We start from the raw sequence: 12,680 nt of genomic DNA, 5'->3' as shown, positions 1-12,680 counted from the left end.
CACAAAGGAGGTGGGGATGGGCATCCACTGCTCAGGTCTGAAAAATTACACTCTCAAGGGATGTCCCCAGATCCTCTAAGCCTGCTCCCAGGTTCCACAGGTCACCCAGCACCCAGCATTCCTCTTCTGCCTGATTCCCATCCTCGCTGTCTTCTGCTGTGAGTTACTGAATATCTACTGATGTATCCAGAGTCTCTCCGCTTAACCACTCTTACAGACACTGGGCTGTCTTTGTCCCTCTGCCCTGGCACTAGTTTGAGAGCTCCTGGAGGATCAGCCGGTCGCGATCCCCCTTACTTCTTCCTACACGTTCCCTGCTCTCCCCCCTGCTGCTCTTTAGCCTCTGAGTCCAAGTCCGGCAGCCCCTTCTCAGAGACGCCCAGTCTCAGTAGGAGCAGCCCTGAGCTCACCAGCTCAACAGCCATGGCTGCATCCCACTCTGTCCCTCCGTGGTGGTCCTGGGCCAGAGTCGGGATGTTGACTTGTTACGGTCAGTCTCCCGGATGGGCTCACAATTGCACTCCCTGTCCCCTGGAACCCAGCTCACCTGTCCTCCAAACACTGGAGAGAACCAATGACACCCCCTGCATAAATGAACAAACATTGTGAGCACACTTGGCTTTAATAATTTCAGATTAGTGACTGTGACAGATGGGGCTACTGCAGTAGGCATAGGAAATCCCAGAGGACCTCACGGAACCTGCTTGTGCCTGCTATGGGGCCATGGGCCTCTCGGTCTAGAGTGAGTGCTGGCTGAAGCCTTCTAGAACATTTTAAAGCCCAGTGGAAGCTGAGGGAAATCTGGTGGCAGGCTGCTGGAGGTGCTTACAAAGAGGCCGGAGGCCAAGGAGGGGACGCAGGGCTGTGTGAGCCCCCACCGCTGAGATGCACCATCTACACCATGTCAGTGGAGTTAGTGAGGTAGAAGGGGCGGATGACCACGCGGAAGCTGCTGAAGGCCCCCGAGGCACAGGGAAAGAGGGAGGGGCTCTTGGAGCTGTTGGTCTCCTGGGTACCAGGAATAGGAGCCTTAGAGCCTTCAAAACTGGTGACATCCACCACGCTGTAGCCTCCACAGAGGATCAGTGCCTTGTTCTCGTAGCCAATAGTCGGGTCGGAGTAGCTGGATGTGGTGAGGCCCAGGACAGGGAGCTCGTCAGAGGTACACGAGAAGCCATAGTTCCAGCAGCTCTGGATGGTGGGGAGGTAGGTGGCTGACCAGGAGATCAGCTTGTCCTTGAAGAGGAAGCTGGGGTGTTGTGGGGTCTGGAAGTACTGGTAGCTGTTGTACCGGGGTTTGGAGCCATAGCTGTACTTGTAGAACTGATTGTCGTTATATCTTTGTGCCCTCCAGGCCTGGGGCATCACCACGTTACTCCAGGTGGAGGAGGTGTATAGTCGGGGCTTGTAGATGTCCTCAGTGAGGTTCAGGCCTCTGTACTTGGCCAGCACTTCGAGAGGCACTGTGTGGAACTCCAGGGCCTGCATGATCTTCCTCTGGAACAGTGCCTGGTGACCTTGGTACAAGGACAGGTTGAACTGCAGCTCAAACAGCTCCTGGGGCAGCATCATGGGGAAGCGGACCTGGCCTACCAGGTGCTCTATATCCTTGTGGGATGCGTTGGTCACCGTGCTCCACTGGTCCACTGCCTTCAGCAAATCCAGCTCACTAGATACAGTCAGCTCGCTCTTGGGGAGGAGAGCCTGGATCAAGGTGGTGGGAACAGCCCACCAGGCCTCAGCCTGTGTCAGAGGCTCAAAGTTCCAGGCCAGGAACTGCACACACAGATCTTCCAGCACGGAGTCCCCGGTGGCCCTCGCATATGCGTAAAGGTCCAAGGGCGTATGGAAAGTAGGATCCTGGGGGAGGAGGGTGGCAAAAAGCCATCCACAGTAGTTCTGAAGCTCTGTGGCCCCATAGGCAGAGGCTAGCTTGTGCAAGCACTTGACAGAAGACATGCTGACCTCGATTCTTCGGGAGTAAAAGTACCTGAGGGTGGGAGGGAAGCGAGGTGTCTAGAGCTAGCTCTGCTGCACAGTGGGTATGCCTGGCCTGCTGCTCCCCCCCCCCCCCCGCCTCCACAATCTGTCACCCTCAGTCTCACACCAACTGGTGACAACTTTCTGATGTCAGGTGAATAACTGTTGGCAAAGACTACCACAGCCACTTTCTTCCTTGTATGTGAACACCCTCACTGGAGGAATTCCCACCATCTCCTGGTCTCTGCTGTCATTGGGAGCCTTGGTCAGCAGAAGACTAGGCATGGGTCCCCTGCTGGGTTCCTGTGGTAACCCCTCTCCCCAAGTATCTACTCCTAGTCAGGGGACAACGGCTCCTCAGCCACCTTATTTCTGCTTCCCTGTGACTATGAACCATGTGAAGGTCAGCCTACCGAGGCTACAGTGACATCCTCTCTCTTTGTGCACAGTGTTCAAACAGGTCTGAGGTCCCAGCCACTGACTTCACAGCACCCCGGAGGCGGGGAGGGCAGCTCTCTCCTCTGGCCTGACCCAATCTACACAAGTGGCAATAGACCCTTCACGAAATCACCTCATACGGAGGGCATGGGATAGTAGGATGCTACCACTGAGCTCCCACTGCTGCTGAAGGAGGACCAGGAAGAAGGATGACTGGCATTAGCTTCTGATCCTCCTCCCACTCCAGAGTGGTCCCTTGGACTGCTGGCAGCTCTATGTGCCAAGGAAGGCTGAAAGGAGCCACCCACAGCCAGTGCCTCCCCATGCCTCGCTCACTCAGTCTCACGTTTCAGACATCAGGGTGGGTATGCCTCACTGCCCATCCTTTCCAAGTAAAGAACACATGTCCAGAGTGGGAAAAGCTAGCAGCACCAAGTGGCTTGAGGGACAGCTGGAGGGTGCATGACTGCAGAGGGAAGCTCAAGGGGCTGAGAGGGGGGGAGTAGAGAGGGAGAGGGAAGAGGGAGAGGGCACAGAGCCCCGACCTCAGGCCATAGCTGGGGGTGGGGACAGAGGTGTAGGAAGACAGAGATGGCATCTGCCCCCTCCCACTGTGTCTTAGACATCAGCTTCACCAGCAAGACACAGAATCCTTGCCTGTTTTGCACTCTCAGCTAGAAGCAAATGGTTTTAATCTGGGTTTAATTGCCAGTATTGTTCTCATAAATGTCATGTTCCATTATATAAAGCTCCATGTCTTAAGAGTGAAAGAGAATACTTTTAATAAATGTTCTGCCTTTCTGTTTTTTGTTTTGTTTTGTTTTGCTTTGTTTGTTTGTTTGTTTTTTTTTTTTTGGATTTGGTTTTTTCAAGACAGGGTTTCTCTGTCCTGAAACTCTGTCCTAGCCCTGGCTGTCCTGGAACTCACTCTGTAGACCAGGCTGGCCTCAAACTCAGAAATCTGCCTGCCTCTGCCTCCCAGTGTGCTGGGATCACAGGCATGTGCCACCACCGCCCGGCAAGTCACTGCTTTCAAAACACAAGCCTGTGAAGTTCTGGGTTGGGGAATCAAAAACCTCTTACAGCAGGGTGTGGTGATTTGGAGAGGATATTTAGAGTTGTATAGTGAAAAATGCATGCGTTTGCATGCACTGAATGTGGGTGAGAGTGCATGTGCACATCACTTTGGTGTACATGGGATGTGTGTTTGCACATCACTTTGGTGTACATGGGATGTGTGTGTGCATATCACTTCAGTGTGTATGGGGTGAATGTTTGCACATCACTTCAGTGTGCATAGGGTGCATGTGTGCACATCACTTCAGTGTGTGTGGGGTGCATGTGTACACATCACTTCAGTGTGCGTGGGGTGCATGTGTGCACATCACTTCAGTGTGCATGGGGTGCATGTGTGCACATCACTTCAGTGTGTGTGGGGTGCATGTGTACACATCACTTCAGTGTGCGTGGGGTGCATGTGTGCACATCACTTCAGTGTGCATGGGGTTCGTGTGCACACATCACTTCAGTGTGCATGGGGTGCATGTGTGCACATCACTTCAGTGTGTGTGGGGTGCATGTGTACACATCACTTCAGTGTGTGTGGGGTGCATGTGTACACATCACTTCAGTGTGTGTGGGGTGCATGTGTACACATCACTTCAGTGTGTGTGGGGTGCATGTGTGCACATCACTTCAGTGTGCATGGGGTTCGTGTGCGCACATCACTTCAGTGTGCATGGGGTGCATGTGTGCACATCACTTCAGTGTGCATAGATGCTTGTATATGAGAACAGAGCCATGGTTTGATTAGTTATGGTCCCTGAGGGCTCAAATATCTGGATGCTTAGTTGCTGTGGAGTGGAACTGTTTGGGAGGATTAGAAGGATTAGGAGGTGTGGCCTTGTTGGAGGTGGGGGTGGGCTTTGGGATTTTAGAAGCCCTAGTCTCTCTGCCCTGGGATCAGGATGTAAAGCTCTCAGCTCCCACCCCAGCGCCTGCCTGTGCGCTGCCAGGCTCCCTGCCATGGTGAAAATGGACTAAACCTCTGAAGCCTAAGCTCAATTAAATGAACTCATTTGAAGAGTTACCTTGGTCACTGTGTCACTTCATAGCTATAGAACAGTGACTAAGACAAGTAGACAGACAGGCACACACGAAAGTAAGGTTCAGATGGATGCACATGTGTTTATGCAAGTGCAGGAAGTGTTGGGATACATGAGTGTGTGTGTGTGTGTGTGTGTGTGTGTGTGTGTGTGCATGCAGAGGTAGTGAGTGAGTATCCAGACGTTTGAGTGTTCGATGCTTCCATGCAAGTGCAGGGAGCATTTAGGTGTGAATGTGTGTTCACACCGGTGCAGCAAGCATTCAGACGAATGTCCATGGGATTCTGCAGATAGAGGTGAGAATTCGTGACCATTTGTCTGCAAGGGCAGATGAGCGCATTGTGAAGAAGCGGGCACGTGGCTGTGTGATATGTGAGTGCATGTGTGGGGGCTGCATAGGTGTGTGTGTGTGTGTGTGCCTGAGTGTATGGGACACCTGCTACTTTGCAGCTCCACCCTGGCACGGTGGATGCACTAGAGGTAAGGAGGAGCCTGCAGCCCAGGCACTCCCAGAGCTGAAGCCTTGGCTTACCTGAGGAAGTCTCTGACGACAGGCATGCACTCAGCATCCACTCTCATGATGACGCTGCTGCCCACCACCTGCCACAGCGCCTGGGCCTCAGGGTTGGTGCGTAGGATCAGTGTGTGGGCACAGAGGCTCAGGTCCCCATGCCCCTGTCCTGTCACCTGGATGAACAGGTCGCAGCCCTGCTGGCTGTCAAAGATCTGGCCCAGGGCGTCTGGGAGCTCTCCAGAGAGGTCCAGGATGTGAACACCTGTGGTATCTGGGATGGACAGAGGCAGCTGCTGTGTGAGGACATGGGCTTTGTGGAATATCCTCTCCGTGACTTTGAGTTCCATTTGACCCCCAGGATCCTCATCTGAACCAGACATCTTGGGACCTGGCTCTGCTGTACTCAGAGGCTGGCTCTCTGTACCCCACTCAGGCACTTTCTCTAGAGGAGACACTGACCCCTAAGGCTGTGCCCATTCTTCACAACCCCCGCCCCCAGTAACTGCAGAGGCCACCCTTCTATGTCCAGTGAGCAGCCTGATAAGTTAGGGTTCCACTGCAACCTTACATTAAAACTTGACGGTTCCCAGTTCCAAGGGGACAGATGAGCCCTGAAGGGAGCTATGGCACATCTCAGGGCATCCCCTGCCTCCCGAATCCAGAACAACACACCACACCATGTGTTGCTCTGTAAAGGTTTGGCTTGATGTTCACATTTGGAGTGGGTGGGCTGGCTCCTTGTGTCTCCTCACACCACAGCCCCAGGCCATCGTAGCTGCCCCCTCCAGGCTCCGTTTCACGTTGTTCCCCAGCCAGTGGGGCCTCCTGCGCTCCCAGATGCCTGCACTGCTCAGTCACACTCATGCAGCTCACCGTCTGGGCCCTCCACCTCAGATCAGCTGGTACCCAAGCCTGTCTGACCTTGACCTCAGGCCTCAGCAATCCAACTCAGGACAAAGGGGTGTGTCCTAGGACCTCCCCCGCCCCCCCCCCCACACCCCAAGAGGAAGTCACAGATGGCAGCCAGGAAGAAAAGCTCCCACCAGGGCTCAGGCGCTGGAGATGAAGAGTTTTGATAGGGTCAGGGTTTGGCAGGTAGGGCTTTGGGCACCAGGGTCCTTGAACATAGCGGAGAATCACTATGTCATTACACACACCCTGTGCAGAGGGGTGCTATGTAATGTGTCAGCATAGTAACCCTTAGAGAGCCAACCCTCCAGCACACGGTGTGGTCTGTACATGGGATACAGTCCCTTGCCCATAACCCACTGCCCTGCTGGAGAAGCTTCTCTGACCTGGGTGACACAGGGGCTCTCTTGGAGGAGGTGAGCTCCTGGTCACAGCCAGAGTGCCACTTTCGACTCTGTTTACACAGGGGTGCTGGTACAGGCATGGGCATGGCCGCCACTTCCCCTAGATGCTGGGAGGGCCAGGGCAGCTCACCGTTGGAGCAGACCACGCCTGCGTCCTTCTCGTGCCCACAGTGGCTCACCATCCAGCCCAGGGAGCTGCAGTTGGCCAGCGAGGGCTCCGTCCCTGAACATTCCACCTCATCCAGCATGATCGGTCCGTGACCTGCAGGCACAAAACGAAAGCTAGGGGCCTCACCGGAGCAGGAACTGGATCTTCAGCATCCCCTCCAGTGCCAGGGCTGCTCGCCGGCACAGGAGGGGATGCTAAAGCATGTCATTCAGGGACTTCAGCCATACCTGGCCCGAAGGCAGCTCTGCCCAGTGCTTGGGTGGCGTTCTCATAGCCTAGGGCCCGGCAAACGACATGGGCATCCAGAAGGTTCCAGAGGTTGTCACACACTGTCCCCCACTGGCCTCTGTAGAAGATCTCCACGCGGCCCTCACTGGCTGAGGCCCCGTTAACCAGGCGCATGGCTCCATCTTCTGTACCTGTCGGGAGAGGGGAGGTCAGCTGGGAGGAGGGCGAGCCTGGTTTGATGTCCACTCCCCATGAACTCAATGCTCTGTGCTCTCTCTTATTGGGCAAAGGTCACTCTAAGTGGGGTGGAGTGGCCTTCTGGAGCTGCTCTTGAACCCTCTCCGAGTGCTGTGTGTGTGTGTGTGTGTGTGTGCGTGTGCGCGCGCGCCTGTGCATGTGCACGTGCGCGTGTGTGTAAGGTTACCCTTTGAGGAGGGGTGAAAGCTTTGATAATCCCACAGAGGCCAGGGCCTTTCTAACTCTCAGCTCTGGGTCTTTCGCTCCAAGGGCACCTTGGCTCCCAGCCTACAGACTGAACTGGAAGAGGCTCCTTGCTGGCTCTCGGGAACACAGGCCTAAGGGAGAAGGTAGGCCCTGGGTTCCTAGACACAGGCAGAGAGCAGATTCACCTTGGCTTACAATGGGTGATGTCCTGACAACCCAGTGCCAACTGTCTCATCCTTGGGGTCCCTACTCAACAATGGGACATTGCAATGTTGCTTGTTCCCCCCAAAGTATGGGGCTGAGGGAGCTGTGGTGTGGGGTCCCACTGTAAGAGAGTTGCGGGACACACAGTGCTGGTCCCAACTCACACATACAATTTCCACCTCATCCCTACAGCGTCTGCCTAAGGCAGACAACCCTGGATGGGAGACAGTCCGCACTCAGGCACAGGCAACCAAGAGAGCTCTGCTCCCCGCTCTCTGGGACCCCCGTCTCTGGCCATGCTCACAGGGCCAGCTGGGTGCTTGAATTGGGGTCACCCATGCTAGAGAGGGATAACCCAGCTGAGGGTCTATGATGGGCAAGGTTCTCAGACCCACAATGCAGTGTGTGAACTGCCCCTCCGCCCCCAGGGACTCTCTGCCATCCTAACTTGTGTCCTTAGACCTTCCACTCCACACGGGAGAGAATCCCGAGACACGGCGCCTTGCGGGATGCCACCTGACTTTTCTGCAAGGCAGAGGGGAGTGACCCACAGAAGAAGGCACAGCACCCCTGACTTCTGTTGTGGACCTTCCTGTGCACAGGACTCACCTTGAGTCCCTGGAACCAGCAAGCACACAGAGAGGAGCCACAGGAGAGCCATTGCCTGGTCTAGAAGCCCGACCCTGCGGCAGACGAAACAACAAAGTCAGACTGGCAGCAGTTCTCCGTGGAAGGCTGACAGTTCCACGGTCCCCGGTCGTGCTTGCGGAGGACAGGATAGTGTTGAGGGTGGTCCTCCTGTGTAAGGCCCAGATGGCTATGTGGTGGCTCTCATGAAGGCCTCTCTCACACACATGCCCTGCGGGATGACCTTCAGGTCAGTAAGAGTCCCCAGATGAGGCAGGTAGGTTGAGGGCTCTGGGCAACGAGGACCCAGGAAACAGACAAGAGGCTGTCCCTTGACAGTTGGCCCTATCTTTAGGCAGCAGTCCCCTTCAGGGTGTTCCCCAAAGGCACAAGATAAGCCGGTCTGGGAGGGCATTGTAGATGAGGTTGGAACAAGGGACTCTCAGGAGTAAGCGACAGAGACAGAGCAGAAGGGTCTGGGACTTCATGACATTCATGACCTGGGAATGAGTGGGGGGGGGGGGTAGGTCAGGGTCAACCACTAAGGTGCTGACACACAAGGACTCAATATTTAGACTCTTTCTTGTCTGTAAGATGTGCCCTACCCAGGCACTGTCCCTCAGGCCTTGCAAGGAGGGGGGTGACCCACAGAATCAAATGCAGCAGGCCTGGTAGACTCATTCTAGTCCCAGCAGGCAGCTGGTAGTGGGCTGGTAGTGGACGGTGCTACAGAGCTCTGCCTCCTGGGCAGGAACTGGAAACCTCAAATTGTTCGTTCCTCAGACCAGGGGCCCAGAGACCAGCAGTAGAGGTATCCCAGGACCAGAAGAAACACCGGGATTATCCCCCACCCCAACCCTCTCCCACCCACCAACCCTCACCCCAGACATTCTGCACCAGAGTGGCATGAGCAAGCCCTCAGGGGTCCAGGGCATGTGTAGCCATCTTAGCAGGGGTGAAGATATTCTAGGACAGACTTGTGACCTTCCCTTTGGCTATCCGGCTATTGAGGCAAGACAGAACTGGAATTCCCCTGGGAGTCTCATGCTGAAAGGAGACGGCTGTTGCCTGGTGATGGCCACAGGGGAAGCTTGTCTCCAGGAAATGACAGCCCACTTGGGGATTTACAGCCCAGGCAAAGGGCCAGCCAGTTAACTATGCATACCTCTTTGTAAGCCTCAGGTTAATATCCCCTAACAGACTCTGGGCCACTAATGGGGAAGCCACTAGACTCTTCTCAGTGTGTGTGGCCTCACTAAATACATCTCCCTTTTCTGCTTTCTACTATTGTGACTTTAATTGGGCCATGGAGGATGGGTGGCTGAGTCTGGCTATCAGGGGAGCTTTCTGGGCATAAGCCTTGACCGTTGAATCCTATAAAACACTGATGGGCAGGAAGCTTGGCCCTTAGTGCGGTTCCCCCTCCCCCACCCCACTGGTTCAGCCCTCTGCACCCAGCCATGCTTAGATCCAGAGCAATAAACTTCCCAAGTGGAACTGAAGCTAGAGAGCCACCTGACTCTAGATCACACAGCTAGTGGGCCCAGGTTAGGGTCTGCCCGGGGGCTGGCCACCTTCTATCACGAGGACCCTGGCAGAGGCTGAGGGAGCCAGGGGCCCCACACCTGTGTGCCGAGGCACCACCCCAGTTTTATCCCAAGGAGGCCTGGGCTCCAGGAAACCTGAGTCCCAGGCAAACTGCACTGGGTGCCTGCTCCGTCGATTGACTATGAGCTGTGGTCATAGGGTTGTCCATGCTGGGTCAGGAACTCTAGGCCTTGGGAACATTGCAGGGTATGTGGATGCTGCTGTCCACTGGATGACAGACAGAGGCTGTTTCTGCCTGACTCCTTTGTGTGGGAAGATGGGACAAGCCTGCCTATGCTGGCCCATTCGGTACCACTGTGTAGGTAGGTTTAGTCCTGGGTGAGAATCCACAGGAGGAGGCCAAGGGATGAACTATAAGCCACTTGCCCCTTCAGCTGTCCACTCAGTGGACATCCTGCCCAACTGTCTAGGGGCCTGCAGGTCTAGGTGCTCCTATGCTCTGGCCTGCCAGAAATCACGCTGTGTAGAGTGGGGACTCACCTGGGAGCAAGTGACCAGGCAGCTGCTGCAGGTGGTCCTGGAGCCTCCTGGCTGACTGGCTGCAACAGGAAGCTTTCTGTAGACTGTTCAGCCGAGAAAGGCTCCACCACACGTGGTTTTCCTCAGCCTCGTCCCAGGAAATGCTTTGTAAACCTAGTCCAGTTTCGATTTCCAGAAAACACATGACAGAGGCTGCTTCTGGGGTTGGCTGTAGACAAGGCTAACAGCCTTCTGCATGCTGGTCTGCCGTGCGGATGGCAGGCACCCAAGTGCCCTACGCTGAGCTGATAAAACAACAGTGTTGGGGTTGAACAGATGCACGTCTGGGCCGGCCAGGCAGGCACCCTGGGGGGCAGCTTGGGGGGATGGTGGGACAGATACACGTCCAGGCGGGCCAGCCAGGCACCCTGGTGGTTGGTGGAAAGACGCTGCAGGTGGGCCTAGAGCAGCTGCTTGGGTCAGACAGTGTGCCAGTGGGCGTGGATGTGGGCCGTACAATCCTTTCTGGACCTGGGGAGGCTGGCTGCGCTTGTGCACAAGCCTACTGTGTTCAGAGAGAAGGTATGTGAGTCACAGAAGGTATGTCAGGACAGGAATAGAGATATAAAGGCCAAAAGCAGGAAGTGGGGGGGGGGGGCTAAGGTGGCTTGGTGGTGCTTTTACGGGGGACCTGAGTTCAATGCCCAACACCCATGTTGGTTGGCTCAGAGCAGCCTTTAGCTGAGTGCCCACACCCAAGTGTGCTCATGGATACACACATATAATCTTAAAAATTAAATCTTAAAGGTTTCTACAATACCTTTTTTTTTTTTTAAAAGCAGGGCTAATTGGGCATGGAGGCAGAGGCAGGTGGATCTCTGTGAGTTAGAAACTAGTCTGGTTTACATAGTGATTTCTAGGTCGGTCAGGGCTACAGAGAAAGCCTGTCTTGAAGGAAAAAAAAATTCAAAAGAACAAAACCAAACCAAACCAAAACAAAAATCCCAAAACAACAAAACCACCACCAACAAAAATGGCTCAGCAGGCAAAGGCACATGCACCAATCTTGACATTACGAGTTTGATCCCTGGAACTCGCTGTGGGAGAAAACTGACTCCTGTGAGCTGTCTTGATCTACACGTGTGTACCGTGGCGTGTATGTACGTGCATGTAGACACACACAGTAAATAAATGTAAAATATTATATAAAATTCAAAGAGGACTAGGGAGATGGATCAGTGGTTAGCGACACTTGTTGCTCTGCAAAGGACCCAGGTTCCGTTTGAAACACCCACGTGGTCGCTTACGATCACCCACAATGCCAGTTTTGAAGGATATAATGGCCTCTCCTGATCTCTATGGTTACCAGGCACACATGCTGCACATACATACATGCAGACAAAACATCCAAATATGTAAAATACTTTAAAATTTAAAAAAAAGGGCAAATTTCCCCAGCTTTAAGATAAGTTTATACAGTGGCCTAATGCCCAATGGCTCCCTGCAGCTCCCCAATGGCTGCCAGCACCGTAAGGTTTCCCAGCTCAAGACACCCAACTATCCTCTTGAACGCTATTCAAAAGGTCTGGCACAAATGGCCCAGGGGGCAAAGCCAGGTGACCTAGAATTGGTACGGAATCACCCTGTCCCTTTCCAGGTGTATGGCTGAGGAATTCACCTCCTGTGTTTCTTGTTGTCTATTTTTTTTTTTTTTTAAGGATTCATTTATGTGTGTGTGCATTATTGTGGCCAGGGCATCGGGTTTCCAGAGCTAGAGTTACAGGTGGTTGTGAGCCGGCACGTGGGTGCTGGGAATCATACTAGGGATCTGCACAAGGAGTATTCTTTAGCAGCTGAGCCATCTCTCCAGCACCACCTCCCAAGTGTCTGTTCTTTATTAAAACTTTTAAACCATTTCTGGTCTGGCAAATCCTTTTATCCTGTGCTTTGAGCTCTCTGTCCCAGGTATGATAACAGGGAGGAAGTCTCCAAGGCCCTGAAGAACAAAACCCAGGCAGTAGCTGGGGAGGGGATATACTGGCTCGCATACACAACTGACTCAGTAATGCAATCTCCCGATGGCCCAGTGACTGACCCTCTAGGGTTCGGACTACCACAGGCTCTGCCTGGCTTATACCCATTCCCCTTCCTCCACAAGAAACCCAGGTCTTGGTTTCTACTTGGGGAGTCCTCAGTCAGTGCAGCTACATCTGAGCTGGCCTGGAGGAGAATTACCCATGAAGACACCCATGTCCACATCAGCCTGTGGGAGAGGGGCAGTACTGTTTGAAAGCTGCAGGGAGTTCTGGGGTACAGCTCCTTTGGGCTCAGCGAAAAGCATGGAGCCCCAGAGCTCAGGGGTCGGACACGCAAGGACTGGCTCCCTGGGATGTGAAGTTTCCATTGGCTATGGGGTCCTGTAGTCTTGGGAAACCCATGCTGAGAGCGACAGGCAGGGACAGGCCAGACTCTGCAGAGATGCCCAAGCTTGTTAGACTGTGGCTTCTGTCACCTTTGGCTGACAATGTGAACGGGAAAACGTCTCCCCTGGAGACAACGGTTAGGAGGGCGGTCAGCACCTGGACTGCCTG

The 12,680-nt window shown here is 54.2% G+C and overlaps 1 protein-coding gene across 1 annotated transcript; it reads right to left on the bottom strand.

The window, feature by feature from the left end:
• Positions 1 to 608: 608 nt before the first annotated feature.
• Positions 609 to 10,352, bottom strand: Lgals3bp (galectin 3 binding protein). The gene is made up of 6 exons (XM_052195642.1): positions 10,111 to 10,352; positions 8,005 to 8,078; positions 6,747 to 6,938; positions 6,481 to 6,612; positions 5,056 to 5,308; positions 609 to 1,990 (listed from the first exon to the last, which is right to left on the bottom strand). Exons 2-6 carry the CDS (start codon positions 8,054 to 8,056, stop codon positions 895 to 897), a joined length of 1,725 nt encoding a protein of 574 aa, XP_052051602.1. The 5' UTR covers positions 8,057 to 8,078; positions 10,111 to 10,352; the 3' UTR covers positions 609 to 894.
• Positions 10,353 to 12,680: the final 2,328 nt, after the last annotated feature.

Source organism: Apodemus sylvaticus, chromosome 10 (assembly GCF_947179515.1).
Source record: "Apodemus sylvaticus chromosome 10, mApoSyl1.1, whole genome shotgun sequence".
Classification (NCBI taxonomy): Eukaryota; Metazoa; Chordata; class Mammalia; order Rodentia; family Muridae; genus Apodemus; species Apodemus sylvaticus.
This window is presented reverse-complemented; position numbering and strand designations above follow the sequence as displayed.

Excerpts from the sequence above, each read along its gene's own strand:
- Lgals3bp (XM_052195642.1), bottom strand. The coding sequence starts at position 8,056 with ATGGCTCTCCTGTGGCTCCTCTCTGTGTGCTTGCTGGTTCCAGGGACT. Across the intron at positions 6,613-6,746 it reads CAGAGCTGCCTTCGGGCCAG|GTCACGGACCGATCATGCTG; the intron begins GTATGGCTGAAG and ends TTGTGCCTGCAG. Across the intron at positions 5,309-6,480 it reads AGGCGTGGTCTGCTCCAACG|ATACCACAGGTGTTCACATC; the intron begins GTGAGCTGCCCT and ends TGTCCATCCCAG.